Source organism: Gadus morhua, chromosome 7 (genome assembly GCF_902167405.1).
Source record: "Gadus morhua chromosome 7, gadMor3.0, whole genome shotgun sequence".
NCBI lineage: Eukaryota > Metazoa > Chordata > Actinopteri > Gadiformes > Gadidae > Gadus > Gadus morhua.
In genome coordinates, this window is record NC_044054.1 from 7,109,830 (window position 1) to 7,132,408 (window position 22,579).

Here is a 22,579-nt window from a genome sequence, read left to right on the forward strand (position 1 = left end):
GTGTGTTTCAAACGTCCCGACTAGGCGGGGCGTTTGAAACAGATGTCAACTTACGTTCAAAGTTAAAAAACAGCTCGATCATCCAACATATGTATTAAATTTCACTTGTAATTTAGACCCTGCGTTCACACCAAAAGATGCAAAAAGTTGACGCGCGGCACAATCCCATTCAAAGTGAATGTAGAGACGCGTTGCTGCTTTGCTGCCGCAGCATTTGCTGCCGAGAAAACCGGCAGCAAAATTTGATTTGCGGCGCGTGAAAAATCTGATTTGCAGCGCGGCATGCCCGTGCCCGCTGCCGGGCACGGGCGGCGGGCGCGTTCACGTATTTTGCGGCGCGTCAAATGCTTCTCGAGTTGAAATATTTCAACTTTTCGGCAGCAAACGCGTGATGACAGCCAATCAGCGTTCAACAGCGTTGCCACTGAGGCGTTGCCACTGAGTGACATGCCGTAACAGCCAATCAGGGTTACTCCCTTGGAGTGACCTAGAGTTCACTACCTGATCCAGATCAAAGCGCTAAAATGGAGGAGAAGATTATAATTGCAGTCTCCGCATACCCGGTGATCTTTAACACAACCTTGGCTATTTACAAGGACCGGACGGTCAAGGCCAAGGCTTGGCTGAAGGTGAGCGAGGAGGTCGGGCTAACTGGTAAGTCTTTTTGAATTTACTTTACTTTAAAAGTTACTTTATTCCAGCTATCAATTGGACCAAGCTACTTAGTGAGCAGTTAGCATTCAACAGCTCAGTTCGAATTACACACACAGCGCAGGCTTTTTTCTTGTCAAGAGGAGGAATGCCGACGAAGGTGGAAGGTCCTGAGGGACACGTACCTCAGGGTGAAACGCAGGGAGGAGGCAGGAAAGAGGAGTGGGTCAGCAGCAGGCCCGTTGAAGAATTGGAAGTACTCTGCAATCCTGTCTTTCCCCGGCCCATTTGTTACTCCGAGGGAGACCAGTAGCAATATGATGCTGGGGGTCGAGGTAGACAGGATTGCAGAGTAGCCAGTCGAGGACCACGGTTCAGAGGCAGCAGCAGGGACAGCATGTGACCTAGGAGGTTGGTCGATAAGCGAAGACAAACATGCACGCCCATACACAGCATGATTTTTTCTATAGATTGATAACTACCTCTTGTCACCTCAAGATGATGAGGAGCCGGAGGCTGCTGCTGCCTCTGAACCCATTCCACCACCACCACCAACTGCTGCTGTCACCACACCTCCTATTGCCCCAGGTATGTCATTTAACATGAGAGAAATTACATTTATTTTATGCTACACTTCGTTTTATGTGGTCATAAGGGTCCCTATGCATGAATGGTATGTTATGAGTATGACTAGTTATGTACTCATAGCCTTTCATTTTGAATGTATTTTTGTCTGTTACCTGACCCAAAAATGTTGTTTCCATTTGAAACAGTGAGGACTCAAAACAGAAAAAGGGAGACGGAGATCGAGACCTTACTCCTGGAGGTGCTGTGGAAGCACAACGCACCCTGTGCCTCCACCTGTCCTCTCAGAGGATGAGCACTTTTTAAAAGCAATACTTCCTTCCCTGCAACGATTGCCACCCAATGCAAAGGAACAAATTAAATTCCAAATGTATACATCATTGCACGAGGCAAACTGTTCATAATCCAGTAGAGATTAATTTGATCAATCAATTTGGACCAGTCGATGACTAAGTTCTGGGGTGACAATCGTTTCAGGGAATGATCCATGCCCATTTTGTTTGTTTACACACACACACAGACACACACACACACACACACACACACACACACACACACACACACACACACACACACACACACACACACACACACACACACAAATCCACCAATAAATTATACCAAAAATGTGTCTTCATATTCTTTATTGAATGGCCATTTATGTTGCTTGAGGGAAATGTTGCAAATTATTTTGTGCCACAGATTTTGGGGTTCAAGCAACTTTGTTTAAAGGCCCACTATGCAACTTTTTTAGCCAAAATTACATTAAGTATGCAGGTTGAGAGTTATGCTGATGGTTCTGCATCCATTTCTGGGTCGATTGGTGGGTGTGTCATTTACCCATGTCGCCTCTCCAGTGAAAAAGCGCATATGCAACTTGATCTGTTCGGACCGACACAATCCGGATGTGACGCAGCGGAAGTATCCTCGAAAATGTAGTCAGATTGTAGTTTCGAAAATGCTTTACGGCACAGACACACACCCAAACATGGCACCGGCTAGATATAAACAGCCAGTTGCGAGGCAATTGTTGCATTCATCATGGATCAATCGACTAATGGTACGGCCACACCAACCGCACGCGCCTAACCTGACGCTTGATCATTGTGTGTCACAAAAATGGTTCAACGCGCCTGTGGCTGCGCTAGAGTCCGAGGTAGGAAACCCAAACGCCGCCGTGTTTGGGTGCATGATAGAGTTTAGATCGGGTTAGATTAAATAATCTCGGATATAAATAACGATCTCATCTCATCTCATCGTCATCCGTTTATCCGGGGTCGGGTCGCGGGGGGAGCAGCTCAAGCAGGGGGCTCCAGACTTCCCTTTCCCGGGCCACATTGACCAGCTCTGACGGGGGGATCCCGGGGCGTTCCCAGGCCAGTGTTGAGATATAATCTCTCCACCTAGTCCTGGGTCTTCCCCGAGGTCTCCTCCCCAATGGACGTGCCTGAAACACCTCCAAAGGGAGGCGCCCAGTGGGCATCCTTGCCAGATGCCCGAACCACCTCAGCTGACTCCTTTCTAAGTAAAGGAGCAGCAGCTCTAATCCGAGTTCCTCACGGATGACTGAGCTTCTCACCCTATCCCGCGACGCCAGCCACCCTTCTGAGAAAACTCACCTCGGCCGCTTTTACCTGCGATCTCGTCCTTTCGGTCATCACCCAACCCTCATGACCATAGGTGAGGATAGGAACGAAGATCGACCGGTAGATCGAGAGCTTTGCCTTGCGGCTCAGCTCTCTTTTCCTAACAACGGTGCGGTAAAGCGAACGCAATACCGCCCCCGCTGCTGATTCTCCGGCCAATCTCACGCTCCATAGTACCCTCACTCGCGAACAAGACCCCGAGGTACTTGAACTCCTTCACTTGGGCTAAGGACTCATAAATAACGATAATCGGGTTAAATAACTTCACATGGTGTGTCTGGTGTGTTTCCAGCATTCGTAGTGTTGATCAGGAGAGAAATAGTCCGCCAAGACGTTGAGGTTGCTTAGCAACCAGAGACTCTGTCCATGCAAGTGAACGGAGCGTTCACTCTTCGTCATAACTATCAAACCGAACATCCTTCACATTCACCGAGCGAACATTATGAAAGTAAAATGCACATTTCTCGCTAAAAATGTTTCCATAAACGCATTTAATGGCGTAACTATGTTACTATTTCCACCCAGAATAAAGAAAGATGTCGGCCGTATGCTTCTGTGCAAGGGTCACTACAGTAAAGAATTGCTTTACGGCACAGACCCCCAAACACGGAACCGGCTCGATATAAACACGAGTAACTAAGGGATTGTTATATTCATCATAGATCAGCCGACTAAAAAGAGACAGAGAAACCCAATGTCGGAGGAACAGAAGAAGAGAAAAGGGAGACTGACCGACAGAGAGGCCAGACACGAGTAAACGTTGGGCAAGCTTTTCAGGAATAGCGTGAACTGAAAGAAAAAGAAGACTGCAAATCAGACGCCGACTCGGCCGTGTTGCTTTTGAAATTGAAAGTACCCTTGGGTGAACTTTGTCTTCGTGGTATTCTTGATTCTGATAGTCTCTGTACAAATGTGTTTGCTCAACCATTTAGTTGTGAGCCCTGTAAAATTGTTTTCTCGACCGTTTTGTTGTGAGCCCTGTATGTTTCTAGCTTGCTTGCAACCATATAAACACCTTTGTTTCCATGGGTGTTTTGCTGTTCGTCTGTCCCCCAGATACAGACTGAATCCCCGAATCCAGGTTCTTGTTTATTTCGATTATTATGTTGGCCAAACCTCTTACACTGATTGTTCTGTTCAACCTAAGATAAAACAATTATAACCTAGGGTATCAATTCTCCCGGTGAACTATAAAAAAGGATGGATTTATGTTTATTGCAATGCAAATACACCCTTTTAAAAATGTATAACCTTGCCTACACTTTATGAACATCTACTTCGGACATGGCTCCACGCATTCGCCGGCTTCTTTGAAAACAAATGCACATGGCTCGCGTAGAAGTGCATGGGGAAGGGACGTCAACGAGTTGTTACGACAGTGTTGTGAAATATCTACTACGAAGCTGTAGGGGGCGCTGTGTAGAGTAATGTGCGTGCCAAAACCAAGAAAACAGCGAAGATATTCCCGAAGTTGCATAGTGGGCCTTTGTTTAAGGTATTTTTGTCAGTTATGTTGTGCCCTGCTCGTTGAAGAGCACAACCAAGAACGGGAGGTCCACGCAGCAACAGTTAAATGAACGTTACATTTATTTAGTAACTCGAAAAAACCCACAAATCAGCATTCTGTAGTGTAGAGTTGTGTTTACAGTAAACTAAACTATGAGTATGCTAAAGGGCTAGAATAACAACCCCAAACAAAACACAGTTGGGTGCCAGGCAGCACCAGCCTTCCAGGTGGGAGAGCGAGAGCGCCATGTTGGATTCCCCCCATCTTCTGCTTCTTCGGCTTCCTGCAGGTGAGTTCAATCCCTCAATGAGGTGGCCAGCCAATCAGCTTCCCTAGAAGAAGAACAGAGGCAAGCAGAAGGGAAGCAAGACGGCTCAGGACTGTCAGTTACCTGATTACAAAATATAAACTAACTTTAACATTAACAAACTTAGTTAATAATGGCATATTACTGTTGTATGTTAAGGAGACATTCTTCATTAAGTCAGAAGATCACTGTCAATAAAGTAATTTCAGGAAGTTTGCTCAATAGTATTGTTTGGGTGGCTCTTGAAAGAGCCGTTTTGGGTGTGCTGGTGCGCTACACGTTGTCTTGCCATGGGACGGTTCCCTCAGCAGAGAAGTAGGACTTGAAGGCCTCCCGAATCCTGATGGCTTCCCTCTCTGAGTTGTTGGCAGTAACTCTCCGTAGACCTGGCAGTGGGTCCACCTCGCCAACTGGGATGTTCCCCCTCAATGCACTTGGGGGGGGGGTGGTCCTCCGCATGAAGTTGTGGAGAACACAGGTAGCCTTCACACACTTCTCCGCAACTTCAACGTTGACCTCGAAGGCACGCCTGTAGACCCTCCCATATGAAAGTTTACCATGGTAAATGTACCATGGTAAACTATGGTACATTTTGTACCATGGGATTTTTGACAAGTACCACGGTAAATGTACCATGGTAAGGTACCATGGTAAATGTACCATGGTAAATGTACCTTGGTATACCATGGTATACCATGGGATTTTTGACAAATTTACCATGGTACCTTTACCATGGTACATTCTACCATGGTACCTTGTCATGGTACATTTACTATGGTAATTACCATGGTACATTTTACCATGGTACCTTTACCATGGTACATTTTACCATGGTACCTTTACCATGGTACATTTTACCATGGTACCTTGCCATGGTACCTTTACCGTGGTACATTTACCATGGTACCTTGTCATGGTACATTTACCATGGTAATTACCATGGTACATTTACTATGGTAATTACCATGGTACCTTACCATGATACCTTAAATTTTACCAAAGTTTACCATAGTAAATGTATCATAGTAAGTGTGCCATACCTTTGTACAAGGAGTGGTAGCTGTCAGGTTGGCTCTGTATCATATGCTTGGCAACAGCATCATAGAACTTAGATAATCTGAAAATTAAAACAAAACAATACCATATTTTCCTGCACGACTTTGGTTATGTATAAGCTAGGCTTTACGTAAAAAACACAAATGCTTAGATACAATGAATCGTTTTATTTAATTATATTACAACTCAAGAGGACCAGAATAAAAAATACATATAACCTCAACCAATGACACAAAGGTTATCCATTTTCTACAAAAAATATAAGCTACATGAATTTATAAGTTCCTCCCTATATGACCAAATATACCACAACCGTGCAATATTTAAAACAAAAGACAAACCACACATGAACTGGTGCATTAACATAAACATGATATTCTATCAAGTACAGTTGCAGTATCAAGACTATCACAGATGTACATGTTGTGTCCTGTTTGAACTCACTGGCTTAGCTGTTGATATATAAATGTAGTACTTACAGATCGAACTTTTCGCTAACATTCTGATTAAAATCTCCATACATAGCATTAAGTCCGGTCAGACTTCTCTTTACGCCGCAGAATTTTGGCTGCATTCGACAATTTTTCCCTCATGAAGCGCCTGATGTCAGCTTCCGCTGCCTCGGGGAAGACCTTGCGTGCTTCAGCTGTGCATAAAAAAACAAAGATTCAGTAACACTGCCCCTTGTAGACATTGACAACTGAATGCAAGGATTAATTAACACAACCATTTTGGTGGTTCATGTATTTATATATACTAGTCACAGATCACATGCGAGAGTACCACCAACACAAATAGCATGTTTGGGATATCAATGTTACTACAGATAAAATATGTCATAAGGTTAGCGAAAATAGGTAAGAAAGGCAATTGCTAATTACCAATAATTTCCATGACATGGTCACGAGGCAGTGCCGCCTTGACGTTGGCTGCCTTCGTTGAGGATAACCCCGACACGCTGTGTGTCGCCATATATTCCGTTGAGTAAATCCCGTGCATGAGGTCATTCACAAATTTTTGTGCCGAGGTCCGTGAAGATCTCGATTTCACAGATTGAGAGATGATCTGAAAAAAAGTCTCCATGATTTGGTTTCCTTCCCAACATATGACCATTTATGGAACAATGACAAGATTATGTCAACACATAGTAGATACACTTATATATAAGTGTATGGATACAATACAAGTCCTGCAGCTAGGAGATGAGTATTATTATTCATAAACATAGCCACACAAGAAAAAAAGTTAAATACGTACCACAGAATCATTTGAGGCAGATTCATCTTCATTGGTTACATCCAATGGTGTTGATGGTTTGGCCGTATTGGCCGCAATAGGCGGTTGACACCTTCGTGCCTGCTCCACTGAGGGCGCTGCCGATCTCACCAGCATCTCTGCTCTTATGCCCAGAATCTCTTGTCTGATGCCTCTCATTTCATTCACCATTGCCTGCATTTGTCGTACTGCTTCAGCACATCTGCATACGTAAATTAATGTTGCATTATTTACTTATTTCGTGATGATATACAATAAATCTGTTACCCTTGCTAATATCCATGTCTGGTTGGTCAAATAACCATTCAATCAAATTCCATGCACTTGACAATCATGATAAAAACTGGATGTATCCAGCCCCATATGAAGGAAACCCATACTACTGATATATGTGCTATGGTATGAACCAGATTAGACCACAATAATTAGTTCCTTTTCTGAGACAAAATTACTTAAATTATTATGGTAATGCATATATTATGTTTGTAGCATTCAAGGAGTCACCCTACATTAAATAATAGATATTTCAGTAGGTGCATGGCATCAAGTAACCTTTAATTAGCAAGTCCTAATTTCCATTTACCTTTTGCCACAAGGAGTCTCAGTTGAGCCAGATGGGGTCTCAGTTGCAGTTATGGCAGAGTTGTCAATATCCAACTGAAAGATATGAATTTCATTTGCAAAAGCCCAGTTAAAACTAAGTGATTGAAAATGTTTGCAATAAATAAAACAGGTTTTCATGAACCATATCTCAAGAAATATTGATATATGTATATGCCTCTGAGAATAAATGATCTACAATAAACAGTTATTCATGTATTTATACATAGGACCACTTGTATGTTAATTCCAAATGTTTACCATATTCCCTCAGAATAGCTTCAGCCTAACATATGAGAAATCTCACTTGTGCATTTTTGTACTTCTGCAAAATACTTTTGCTGGCATTTTGTGCAGTTGATGCCTGCTTGCGTTTTGACTTGGTCTTCGGCTGCAATAAAAAAAAGTAATTAACATATATAATAGCCATTATTGCATATGCACCAGCATTTAAATTGCTTCTTATAAGATTGTTATTAAGATAAAGGATACCAAAACACTGATATAAAGGATAGATAAATAAGCTTATATCAGAAGTAATGATAAGATATAAGATAACTATGAGACTATTTGACCATTTTGTTCAGATTAGTTAAAAAAAAAAATATTGGTCGACAATTATTAAAGCTATATAGTTTTAATAATATTTGGAATATTAAATCAACATACTAAATTGTATATTAAATGAGAATGAACTACAATACATATTTAAAAATGTTAATTAAAATCTGCATAAGAAGATTCCATGGATACCTCATTACCTCGGCCACATGCTCATCATTTCCATCCTCAGATGGCTCCACGTTCTTTGAATTTGGAATTTTTCGCCTTTGGCCTTTTCCACATTTAGATGTAGGTGTGACTGCCACATCCAGAAGGCCTAACTCCGCTTTCTTCCTCACTTCGACCAGTTCTCTCCTATCCTCTATTAAATCGGGATTAAATAGAAAGAACATCAGATAATGCTAGTCGTATGCATAGAAGTCATAATTAACTTCCATTTAATAAAGTTGCAACAAGCTTAGCTGCATGAGAACTAGATCTAGGCGATAGGCCTAGTAGATGCATATATATATATATATGCATGCATAGGTGTAAATTATTTACGGAAATTACTGCACGAGCACACTGCAGTAAATTAATAGATAGGCCTACATCTAACTGATATAATTAAGTAGGCCTATATATGGTACTGTTATAAGTTACTATAGGTCCAAATAGAACATGATTTTATGTAATTGTCAGTCTTACCTCCGGTTGCCATTATTTTGGCCGAACAAAGTTTAACTTTTCCATTTCGTTCCCTCCATCGCACGACATATTCTTGTGCTTCATTCTGCTCGTCAAATTCTCCCTCAATCCAGGAGAGCTCACCAATGTCGACAGAAAAATCATCAAAGGCAAACACAGCCAACATTACCATCGTGTTAATATTGATAGTTCTTCAAGTCAGACTACTTCGAACCGCGACCGTTAGTGCTCCGCTGCGAAAGGCCGCCACAATATTTAAAAAGCTCCACTCCGGATAAGCGCGGTAGGTCCTAAAACTCGGAATCACACGTGATAATTAGCGGTCTAACAGGATCATGCAAAAATGAATATGCAATTTGCAAACTGACTACACTCAATAGCTCTGTGAGTAATGGTCCAAGCGCGAAAAATCAGCATTTGATATTCAATATTCCGCATTGTACCAGATTTCATCGCACATGCGCACACCTGCGACCGGAAACTGGAGTGCGGTCCAGAACGAGGATTGCCTCAAATTGATTGAGAAGAAAGAGCAATGGCGACCTACCTGTAGTTGTTTTTAAGAGTGGGATCGAGTAATGGATCGTGGGAGAAAGATTCCGCCATCTTATAAGCGATATTTATCTGAAGAATCACAAGATATTCCTCGGACTACTGAGTTATATCGAAAGCTTCCGAAGTCGGCGAGGACGGAACCGACGTCATCGTCATCATCAGATTCTGAAGATGAACACTGTTACATGAGATTTAATATATTTTACTGTGTAAGTAATAAACCTTGTAAGTAAAATCTTCCATGTGATACTTAAATAACTTAGTTAAAGAAAAACGTATTCAAATCTAAACATTCTGGATACAATTAGTCATTTTATGATCTGAAATTGATGAAATTCCATTTTTATGAATGTTCATTTTACATATCTTAATGTTCAGTCTGTATATTCTTTGTTTAATATTGATGCAATATAGTGATTTTTATTCATCAATGGTGCATTGGGTCAATTTATAATTGGCTGAATTGAACTGCATGGTGTTGAATTATTTGTTTGTAGTCTTATCCAAAGTCTGTCAATGCGAACAAGATTGTTCATGCTCAGAGTTGCTTATATATTATTATGAGTTGTCTCCGACGCAAAACCAATTTGTCGTCTATGACGGTGATATCAATGTCAATGTGTCAAAGTTCCTTGTTCAGGTTGAGAACACTGGACGTTTGATGGTGTGCACCTCAAGGGAAGTGAAGGCCAAGTGTACTCTTGTGGAACATGCTAACCGTGTTCCCGTTGTAAAAATGCCTGCATTTGAAAGGGACTAAAAATAAGTTTCTTTGTGATAATCTACACTGCTCATTCGTTCATATATAGCTATTCTATAGAGAGTTTTCGGTCAAATTGACAAAACTTTATGTTAGTAAACTTCAGAGTAAGTTTTTAACTCATGTTGCTTATTTTATTAACATATGATTCAACAAATGGTGTGTACAGGAGTAAACGGTTTAACATTTAAAATGTCATTTCTATTATGGATTGTGTTTTGTTCCTACCGTGCCAAATGTTTGCTTCCACTACATTGCAATTTGCAAAAGTGTAAAAGAGAATTTCTAATGAGGAATGTGAAGCCAAACGTATTGTGCACGACTATTTTATAATCATGTCCTTCATATGACTTGTCTGTTAAAGTACACTGATTTTAATCGTACATGAAGCATACATAAGTGGATGATATGTTGGTATCTATAAGTTATCACACATAAACGTTGATGCTGTTTAAATAAATACATCAATGATCAATTGTACATCTTCATAAAATGTGATTTGCTGTGTCTCCAAAAGTATATTCATTTTTGACAGAAAATAAATCATTTATAATTGGATATGCTTGTGTCTTGATGTTATTACACATGTACCGTTGTGCTGTTTAAGAAAATACATTCATAGTAAAAGTTCCATGTAACATGATATTGTGCATTATGAAAGGTACAAGGGATAGAGAAGGGGGCCCAGGACAATAGAGGACTTTGTAGTGGCGAGGGGTACTGACTTTGGCAGGGACTCTTGATGGGCTAGTTTAATTTTGACAAACATTCTACATCATGCGTGATATAATATCAGCACTTATATCGACTTTCTGACATATAGATCTAGATCTTCAGATTGCTTTATTCAAGAAACTCTTGGTTTCGTTATCTATTTTGTAAAGTAGATCCACGCAGATTATTTCCAAGTGAAGTGTATTCCCTTCGATGTAACATGTTATACACAAAATGGTGTCGAAACTGGCAGCATCCGATTTGTTTTGAATATTTAACATTTCCAACATACCATATGGCATACTGTGGTACATTAAGCCTAAGTACCATGGTACTTAGCGATGTACCATGCTTTACCATGGAACATTATACTCATGTACCATGGTACACGATGGCATCGAGCAATGTACCATGATATACCATGATACAGTAAGTTATGTACCATGGTATACCAGGGTACTAAGTTATGTACCATGATGTACCATGGTATGTACCATGGTATACCATGTTATACCATGGTATACCATGGTAAAATTTCACATGGGCTCCACTGGGAAGAAAGGATCCCAAAGGCATTCTCCACAACCATCCAAGTTCGGGACAGAAGGTAATTGAAAACCCGGCGCTCTCTTGCCAGGTTGCGACCAGGGAATGGCCTCATGAGGTTTTTCCAAAGTGGAAAGGCCTCATCAGCCACAAAGACATGCGGCTGTGGTCCTCGGTGGTCAGCTCCTGGTAGTGGCAGGTCGGCAGGCAGTTGGAGGGTGCCAGACTGAAGAGTAGGGGTGTAAATCTCTGGTTTCATCACGATACGATATTATATCGATTCATTGGACAACGATACAATATTTGCCGATATCAAAAGTCTGCCGCGATACGATACGATTTGATTCAGGGGCATGCGATCGATATGAGACCGATATCATATGCCCATTTAACACAACTCATATCAACTTAATTATAATTTCATCATTTTATTTCTTTGCTCTTCCGGATATTTAAAACAAAAACAATCCATTTTTAATACAAATAATAAAGTGCCACATAATTGCATTTAAGTGCCAAAGGTTTTTTATGGCTTAAATTAAAGAGCCTGTAATGATCTTTCATTTTGAACGTAGACCATTACCAACCGATCTGTGTGGATAGTTGTCTTCTAAAAACAAAACATCCCTCGGAATCATCTTGGCTGTAAAGATAAGCCGTCCGTGTTGCCAGATTGGGCACATTTTTCAGCCCGATTTGGCTACTTTTAATCACGTTAGGCTGGAAGAACGGGACGTATGCCCAATCTGGCAACACAAAACGAAACTAGACATCCTCGCGCTCACACATGTGCTCACTGTTGCCTCATTTAACCGGTGAATGGATACGAGCGGCTTGGCGCTTTGCGCAGAAATAGTTTCACAAACACCCGCGAAAGGAGATATATAATAATAAAAGCGTGTAATACAGCGATATGCATCGATGTTTGGGCGTTGCATCGATGCAGCTGGATCGTTCGCCAATCAATCGATGTATCGATCTACATCGATGTATCGTTACACCCCTACTGAAGAGCTGCACCAAAAGCAGAGTTAGCCAGAATCCCACCATCGCTGGTTCTTCCTGACCCCGACATCAATCACCCGGAAACAATATTCCGCGTCTACAACCGCCAAGAGAACAAGAGAGAAAGTTCTCTTGTAATTGTAGAACTGGGATCCTGAGTGAACAGGGGCTTTAATGACCACATGCTTCCCATCCAATGCTCCACAGCAAAGAGGAATATTCCACCGCTCCTCAAACCTCCCTGCAATGGACCTCCACTCATCTGTGCTGGGCACAGCCATGAACTCCTCCACCAGAGAGTCCCAGATTACAGTGGCAACATCAGGGACAATGCTGGAGACAGTGGAGATCCCGACACGGAAACTATTTGGGATGGTCCTGTAGGAGTCCCCAGTGGCTAGGTATCTGCAGAATAAAAAAAAAGTGTTGTAGTGAAGATAGTATAGGTATCATACATTTACAATATTTTTTCCCCATTTATTTGTATTATTTTTTTTTTACAAAGGCAGGAGTCATATTTGATCAACATAATGGATCTATTTATTGTATTTGACTACATACTATACTATTGTCGGTGTAAGTTCCATATCGGCTCGGCCATAGATATATATATAGGGCCATATGAAATCCGTTTTATTTTTTTCCAAATTCCGTTTTATTTTTTTCCAAATTCCGTTTTTTCCGTTTTAATTTTCATTAATTCCGTTTTTACACTTAAAATCATCAGAACGAGTGTCAAATAAGCGCAAACAAATACAATTTAATCAGATAGAAGACTACATTTATTAAAACATCACAACATTGCACTGTTTTTAGTGCTTCAAATAAAAACATGACATAAATATTAAAGTGCTTATAAACTCTTTTTTTATAAACTCAAATTGTTGTTTGAAGGGGCGTGCCCTGGCTACGGCGTTCATTGTTTTTCATATGGATTTTGGACTTCAAGTGGTCATCGCACGTATCTTTGCGTTTCCAATCGATAGTATGTTGACATATATTACAAAACAACTGAGTGATAGAAGTGTTTTGGATATTGTTCGGTTCTGAATTTGGGGTTAGAACCGAATTACGGGCACTTCAACTTCTTCTTCGGCTTCTTGTTAGGAGCGGGACCTATTGTTTGCGTGGTGGACCGGGGATTTTTTTTTAACATTGTTGTGCGAGTGACTGCTAAACATTCAGTGACGTTAATGTCACCTGTGTTGTTTCCCTTTTCCCTCGAAACTGAATTTCACCAAAATAATGGCGAATTCCGCTGCATTCCGCTGCATATTGTAAATGTGACGTCTGATGTGCCTTGTCCCTGTTGCATGTTATATGTGCTGAAGAACAGGAACCTGCTGGAAATCAGTTATTTTACTAAGACAGGCCCGTTTTAAATTGTAACTTTGTTACTTTTAATACTTTCCTGCTTAATAAAATAATTTAAAAAAAAATAAATAAATCTGTTGATTCCGTTTTTATTGTCCAATTCCGTGATTCCGTCCGCGTTTTCGTTATCGCAGATTTCATAGGGCCCTATATATAGAACACTAGATACGCCACGCCCCTCTCAGCCGCGGCAAACGGAGCCGCCATCTTGTGTGGGTCTTGAGTAGGTATTCTCAGACTGTCAGACAGCCACAGATACATATGGTCACAGCTAATTTCTCAGCTCAAAAAAAAATGCCAGTTCATTGTGCTGCTTTCGGGTGTGTACACCGACGTTCAGTACACACCAGACAAGAGGGAATCACTTTCCACAGGTGAGATACATTTTTTAAGTTCATTTTTTAGTCATCATTAGCTAGCTTACATTGTGGAGGACTATGGTGAAAGTGAATCGTTTGCGCTAGTAGCACTATCGCTGGTTAAACATCTGCTTACTCTACTATTTACACAATTCAATTTCCCCTGTAACTTAAGTTTGGTAACCTTATTCCAATTTAACTATTTAGGGTTTAGGGGTGTGAACGTTTACAAACTCGTCTAACGGTTACACGACTGCAATGTTTTCATATAGGCCTACACGTTCAACCGTTTCGTATGGCAGGGGCGATGTTTTTTTTCGTCTGGCAGACAGTCAGACTTATAGACAGAGTTAGACCGAGAGATCTTTATTTATTAATTTTACTGTTTGACTTCAAAGTGATCATCTGACTTTAGACTCCCGCTTTCACGGAGACAAAAGTAGCCAATAGTGAGAGTGAAATGATTTGCCCCCCCTTAACCCTAGCTTGAGTTTAAATGTAAATTGGTTTTGGTAAATGCCATCACCTAAATTGTAACTGCTCTTGCCTTTTTTCTTATTCCTTAAGGTTTCCCAAAGCCGGTGACCAGCGAAGAAAATGGGAAGTCGCTCTTAAAAGACAGGGTTTTGCTGCCAATGACGATACCATGCTCTGCAGTAAACATTTCAAGCCAGAGCATTTTGACCGGACTGGTCAAACTGTCAGGATCAGACTTGGTGTTGTTCCATCCATCTTTGCCTTCCCCGCTCATCTTCTAAAAGTAGGTATACTATTTAGGCTTTCTTGTATGTCAGTGAAACTTATTGATTTATTATGTTATTTCACTTAAGTCAACAGCCAGCACTGACCGGACCACCTCGAATTCAAGGAGAGCCTACCAATGGACATCCCTCAATATGCCCCTGTTGAACCTGCAGCTCTGCCTCAGTCTCAGCTTGTTGTGAGTAGGGTTCGAACGATTATTTACGTCCCCTACATGCACTGTGCATTCCTTCATCACATGGGGTTGGGGGGTTGACATTTTACTAGATGTTTAATAGATGGGATCAGGCAGATGAGTAATACTTACCTCAACATTAGTCTTTTTGTTGTTCAGTGACATTATTCATTGTTCATAAAATAATCAAAACTTGATAAAGCTCTACTTACAAATAAATCTGTCTGTTTTTAATTGTATTATTGTGCTTTGATGTCTGCCTATGACAACATTGTTAAAATTTCAGGGTTAAACATTTCCCAGTTGAATTCAACTCCAAAAGTATTATTTTAACATGTGTTGGGGTAGTAGTAATAAATACTTTCACATACAATGGGGAGTTTTCGAGCCAACAGAAATAACACTTGGAGTATGACAGCAGGTGTTTTTTCCTCCCTTTTACTAGGACCACACTTATGCTCTGTCCAGTTGCCCTTTGGCTCTTAAGGAGGGGTACATTAAGGCAAAGGACAATGAAAGCAGACTGCAGAGGGAAAAGGCGAATACAAGGAAGCGTGAATTGAGGGCAAAGAGTTCCTTGCAGGATGTGCTGATGGAGCTGAGGGAGAAAAACTTGATGACTGAAGAACTAAGTCAGAGGGTTGGATTGTATGCACGTAAAATGACATATGGGTCTGATTCCTTAGATACATGTCTACAGTATGTCCCGGAAACATATCCCTGTTATATTAATGCGTAATCTATGTGTTCAAAGTAGAATTTGTGCTCGTGCGGCCGATTTGTTTGGAAATTGTGTTTGTTCATTTTTAACTGCTCTACACTTTGGGCGAGATGACATCTACACTAGGCTATGAATACCAACACCAATCATAATATATATTGGTAATTTATTTGATAACCGGTGGAAATAATTCTTTATTCATTGTTAGATCTCCCACTGCACCTTTTCGAGAAAAAGGCCAGTGAATACAGCAAAGAACAGAGGGAGTTTGCCATCACATTACACCTGCATGGACCCAAGGCATACCGCTACCTCAGAAGCACGCTGCAACTTCCACTCCCTCATCCACGCTCATTGCAAAGGTATCGTATGTTTTCTTCGAGAATTAAATAAAACCAACCTCTATTAGTTCTAAACAACAATTTTATATGGTCCGGGCTAGAGAGGTTAAAATGAATTGCCAAGTAGTCAAAATCTAAAATCATAATGAATTGCTTGAGGAAAATGATTGATGATTCCTTGGCCTGATAATATGATAGGTACTTTACTTTTAAATTTTTTTAAAGGTGGTTGTCATCATTGGATGAGAGGCCGGGCCTGAATATAATGATGCTCAACATGTTGGGGCGTAAATTGGAAGAAGACCCTGACAAGCATGGCCATGTGACATTAATGCTGGATGCCATGTCCATAAAGAAGCATCTGCAGTACAATCCTCGGACTAATCGGATGTCAGGATATGTGGACCTAGGCAACGGCTGTAACGAAACGGATCCTGCCACAGAGGCTCTAGTGTTGATGGTCGTTGGCCTTAAAGGCCATTGGAAGGCACCGATAGGCTACTTCTTTACTGCAACACTCACAGCAGACACACAAAAAGAGCTTGTTGTCCACGCTTTGGAGGCACTACATGACCGTTCCATCAAAGTAGTGAGTGTTACCATGGATGGACATGCCACCAACCTGGGTATGTGCAACTTGCTTGGAACTAATCTTAAGGGAAACCCGAAAGACCCCCTGAAGACCAGCTTTACCCATCCCTCTTCAGGTGATGAGGTATTTGTCATAATGGATACGTGCCACATGCTCAAGCTCGCACGCAATATGCTTGAGGTAATACATTTCTCTTGGTATTTGTGGTGGTCTTTATATTCCCATCCTCTGTATGCACTATCATCATATATCATATACTACTCTTTCGCATATCTTCATGCAGTTGCTGATGGGCGTATCCCTCAGTAGCTGCCAAAACCACGTTTACATCGTGGTTGTACTAGTGCGACTAATAATAAATAATAATTCTGATTCAATTTCTGTAGTCATAGCGGACTATCAAGGGTGGCAGTGGCAGGATCGAGTGGAGGATCGAGCACATTGTTGAACTCAACAATGTGCAAAAAAAGGCAGGGCTGCATGCAGCCAACAAACTGACAGATACTCATGTCAGTTTCAACAACCAAAAAATGAAGGTGTGTTTGTGTTTGTGTGTGTGTTGGGGGGGGGGGGGGGGGGTTAATATACTGAGATTTGTTATAAATGTAATATGCAATACAATTAAAATACATTTCTTATTATTAAGGTTTCCCTCGCGGCACAGACATTAAGCAACTCGGTTGCAGTGGCCCTCTGAAAGATCTTGGCTACGAACAATTGAATGACTGTGAAGCCACAGTGGAATTCCTTCAGGTACTGCAACACTAGGTTATGAATCCCTTGAACCCAATTGTCACTCCGTGCTATACGTGCATGCCAGTATAGCATGTCAATGTTTTTTCAGTATACAAAACGTAATTAGTGTATTGACAAGCAGGCCTCTCCCACTCACTTCCTACTTTCAGCCTCATATGTTCACCACATTTAAGCCAATATGTATTGAATTTTGACTGAAAGGCAATTAAGTTGGATATCTGATACCTATAGATCATCTGATTTTTCCCTCTAGTTGCCAAAGCTCTAGCATCGAATAACTTGTTACAGTGATTAAGATATATGAATAAACCCAAACATTTCTTTAGATGATTGACAGGCTCTTTGACGTATTTAATAGCCGAAACCCTCATGCTAGAGGATACAAAGCACCGATTGGGAACCTCAATTGGTGTTACAAGTTTGAGTTCCTGTCAAAGGCTAGGAAGTACTTGCTAGATTTGGTGATGATGGATGGTAAACCCCTTCACCAGTCAAAGAGGTTAATTTTTAAATACTTATTGCATGTTGTTCTGAATGGAGTTCATGATATGCTATTATGCACAGAGTTCACAATTTGCTGTTTTGCACGGAGTTCATGATATGCTGTTCTGCATCAGGTTTAAAAGAAGTTCTGTATATTTGTAGGTGGAGTTGGTAATATAATGAGCAATGTTGATAATTTAAAGTTAATGTAGTCTCCAGCATGTCTGCCATGATCAGTTCTACAAAACATTTTGGAAATTTAAGGTACCTGTCTGTCATGGGGTTCGTTATAAACATTGACACTCTGATGAGGATGATTCCTCAACTCCTGGAAGAGCAACAATATGTCCTGACCTACCGCTTCAGCCAGGATCATTTGGAGCTTCTCTTCAATTCTATCAGAGCATCAGGTTTGATATACAAGATAAGATAAGATATTATCTTATTCATCCCAGCAGGGAAATGTAGGTGTTCCAGCAGCTAGCATACATACATACACACAACACATACACTCGTACAGCAACCATCTCTAGGGTTTACAGAGAATGGTCAAATCTAAATATTAAAAAAATAAAAGGGAGCAAGACAATAGGTCATATCCCTTTGTGGCGTTTTTGTGTGCAGTTCAAATCCAGTTACCAGACACTATGAAGGCTCAAACAGTGGGCCATTTGACTCCAAGTGTTCACTTACTTTTCCCACTGAATGTTTTCAATAAAGACAAAATACAGTAATTGCTCTGTAACAATTAACCTTACAACATACATCGTAGGCACAAATGTATGTTATACATCGTATAGCATTTGTCACAAAAACAAAAAAGAAAGGAGTAATAAAATACCAGCATTTCTGGGCAGATACATTTACTACAGTAGTATGTACATTTACAAATTAAAGGGATTGCAAAAATGACGTCCCAAATAAAACGAAAAAGGAGTAATAAAAGAACATTATGCTATGCAGACATCTTTTATGACAAACCTGCCATATGCAACGTGCCTCAGTACCAGGGTGCGCTTGGCCAATTCTTCTTTTTTAAGAAGCCTTTGAGGCGTAGCGCAAGGCCACTGCCACAGCCTGCATTGTTGTAAATCTTTCTAACCGTTATGTATATGAGATTGTCTTTATTAAGCTTAATGTCCCCTGCCAAACTGTCATTTATATATTGAAGGATGGAGAGGCTTGATTAGTTCTCGGAATGTGTTTGAAACCCTGTTGAACACGCCAAGCATCGCCATGTCCAGTCTCAGCGTCTCTTGTACAATTTGCTGAAGGACTTCGGGTGGTAAGAATGGCCTGTCCTCTGTTGTGCCAGATTGGAGCGTGTGGCTGAGATGGGGAGATGGAGAGGGTGAGCTTGGTGTGCCAGCTAGTCCTGCAGGGCTAGAGAGAGCGAGAGAGCCGAAAAAGAGTGAAGGAGAGCGAGAGAGAGGGAGAGAAACAGGGATTATAATCAACTTTCAATTCAATCACACAAGCCCAGACCAACACTACCCACACCATTAAACAAAAGTCTGAGAAAGAGCAAGAGAGAATATACGTAAATAGAAAAGTATGGAAATGGTATGTAATACCTTTCACTGCTTAGTGATTGGAAGGTGTGACTGAGATGGGGAGATGGAGAGGGTGAGAAGGAGCCAGCTAGTTCTGCAGGGCTAGAGACAGAGAGACAAGTGTATTGGCTACGATCTTCTTGAGCACCAAAAATAAGTAAATAGCAACATGGACACAGTATATGAACCTTTCAAGCATAAAGGTCTCCAACAGCAGTCCAACCACCACCTCCTGATAGAGAGCATGTCCCCCTGAAAAGTAAAGTTATGCTTTAAATGACTTCATAGCCTAATACAAATCCATGTTACAGTACTGTTTAGCAGTGTACTATGGCAGTGTAAATTATTGTGAAGATGTAGCCATCTCCTCCAGTAAGTGCAGTACCTGAAGACAAAGTAATGTGTATGACCTATGATGCATGTTAATTGTAGCCTCCAGTAAGGATGACTAAATTATTAAAAGCCTTATATTTCATGCTACACATCTGATTGAGATTTGAAAGAACTCACCTCACTGAAATCATATTGCTTTTGAGGGTAGAATACATTGCGTACTGAAATTAACATACAAATGAGTTAGTTGTTTTGCAAACTAGTCATCAGTCATCATTTCTGAAAATAATGCATCTCACCATCAGCATAAACACCCCTCAGCTGTTGCTCTGATACTGGTGAGGTGCGTCCTGTGGTGGTAAAAGGGGAATGTGATTTGTCAATGATTCTTATTAGTATATAATGCCTATAAACTATAAAGTGATATCCACCCTCATTTTGTAGCTACATACAAAAAGTGCACAATGCACTTTCAACAAGCATTTAGCAGCAACCAGGGCCCATCAGCGTCACATAGGAACGCTTCATTAAATCATAATAAACAATCTAGAGGCCTGCCTGTCTACCATTGAATGCTACTCTACGAGATGCAATGAATCGTGCGCCAGCCACACGTTTTACCTCGTCAGCCAAGTAAAGTCCCTTCCATGGTCCATTGGACAAAGCATGTGCCAGGGTACTGAAAAGGTTTGGAAGACGTGTAAGTTGCAATTCATATGCATCATCATCAACACGCATTCAGTACACACTACGCTTCGATTTCACCCAAGGGTGAATTAAAAGTACATGTTTTCCTAAACGTTGGTCATCAACGAAATAAAGACGTAATAAAGTAGTAACTAAGGGCACATCTGTCATCTGTTTTTCAGAGTGCTAACGATCTTTATTCATTTGTTGCGCCGCGACCGAACTGACAGAATTCTCTGATATGCCATGCATGTAAACATACTAGTTAGTTTAGACGTACTAGTACGTTTACATGCACAGTTTAATCCGATGCGTGTGTCACCACAACGAAGCAGAGTGGCCGCGATTTCATGCCTTTTACCATGCCAGCTGACACCTTAACATCCAACTTAACAATGTACTTTGGTAATGTTAACCTCACAGTAAAATAATCGGCAAAGCCTTTGCTGCAAACTATACCCTCTACCTACAAACCGTCTTAAACGTTGCTGATTTCTGAATAGTATGCAACGTTTATGGACGATAGCATAGCATTCGCTGCTACCGAACCATGCTTGTCACGAGTATTTATATCGGATTCGAATTCGGATACAACGATACCACAGCTAAATCAGTGATTTAAATGAGAATACTTCACAGCCAATGTTGTCAAATAAACAATGTCATACTTACTGACATAATCTCTCATCATAACCCTTTCGTTTTTCTGGAAAGTTACTACGAGGTAAAACCGCCAAAAAAGGAAGGGTAGCATACCCAGCATGCCTTGCGAAACTCACTCACCTCTTCTTGATTGATCGATGAAACGCTACAGGAACGCCTGATGGGCATTTTTGTGTCATGACGGGAACGCCCGATGGGCGTTTTTGTGTCATGACGGGAACGCCCAAGCCTGCAGCTGGACCCTTCTCAAAATAAATGGCTGCTGCCCTCTTCGGGAAGTCCCTGACCTTTCCCTCCTGCGCTGCGTTAAAAACCCTATTGTGCGGGTTATAGCCAGGGGACCTAGCCGCTTCACTGCCCTCCGCTTGAGGTAGCGTGACAACGTCACATGATTTATGTTTGCCAACGCTGCCTGCCTCAGAGCTCCCAGAATTGACCTCGCTGCAGGCCCTGGCATACACCCATGCAGGAACCAGCCCACGGGAGGTGGTTCTCCTTCTCACGCACGGCATTTTTCACTCAGTAATAATCTGTTGATGCATGTGATTAACACGTTTTGTTCATTCAAAATATGTTATTAATTCAAAGCAGTAGTTATTCATTGCAAAACATTTATTAATTCTGTGATTTATACAGGTAATGATCGTGCAATGTTCGCGTAATTACGCATATGTGCGGGACGTTTGAAACAGGTGTTTCAATTGTCCCGACAGCGACTACTGACACTTACATTTTACTTACAGCTCTCGTAAACAGGTTTGCGGGATAACATCTGAACGGCGTGACGTCATTGCACGAAATTTCCCGGGGTTGGTCAGTCTTGCTTGCTGAACGTAGTAACGAATTTTGACATGAAAGCCTTGCGTGGTTTTCGAGTAAATCGCTGTGTTTCACTTTGAAAGTAAGTTCACATCTGTTTCAAACACCCCACCTAGTCGGGACGTTTGAAACACACATGCGGGACGAATTAGACAGCATATTTTAAAAATAAACTATTGAACTTACTCTTGTTTTTATGCAATATACCGGACAACATAGTAGTGTACTCGTCATTGCTAAAATTTCACATAATTCCGCATAATATAAATAGGTCAAAATATATTTTTGGCCTGTGCGTAATTGAACCCATGCGACGAAAAACCGTATAAGTCCAAAAAATAAAAAAAACGAGATAACCATATAACATGAATGTATGTGTGACACGTTGTATACAGAAGCAGTTTGGGGGTGGTGGTCGCGCGATAAATACTAGTATTTTAAACTTTAAAATAGTCTCACGCGGAAAAAACGTTTATGTCCACTGATGAAAATGGAGACGCCGG

The 22,579-nt window shown here is 41.1% G+C and overlaps 1 protein-coding gene and 1 long non-coding RNA gene across 2 annotated transcripts; one reads left to right on the forward strand and one right to left on the reverse strand.

Moving 5' to 3' along the window:
- Positions 1–5,899: 5,899 nt before the first annotated feature.
- On the reverse strand, positions 5,900–9,376 carry LOC115546443 (BEN domain-containing protein 6-like). Its single transcript, XM_030359925.1, has 7 exons — positions 8,879–9,376; positions 8,389–8,552; positions 7,935–8,018; positions 7,611–7,684; positions 7,010–7,229; positions 6,634–6,817; positions 5,900–6,398 (listed from the first exon to the last, which is right to left on the reverse strand). The coding sequence occupies exons 1-7, from the start codon at positions 9,048–9,050 to the stop codon at positions 6,280–6,282; spliced, it is 1,017 nt and encodes a 338-aa protein (XP_030215785.1). The 5' UTR covers positions 9,051–9,376; the 3' UTR covers positions 5,900–6,279.
- A 5,044-nt stretch (positions 9,377–14,420) lies between these two features.
- LOC115547397 (uncharacterized) lies at positions 14,421–15,776 on the forward strand. The gene is made up of 3 exons (XR_003977356.1): positions 14,421–14,951; positions 15,022–15,131; positions 15,574–15,776. It is a non-coding gene; the product is annotated as an uncharacterized LOC115547397 (long non-coding RNA).
- Positions 15,777–22,579: the final 6,803 nt, after the last annotated feature.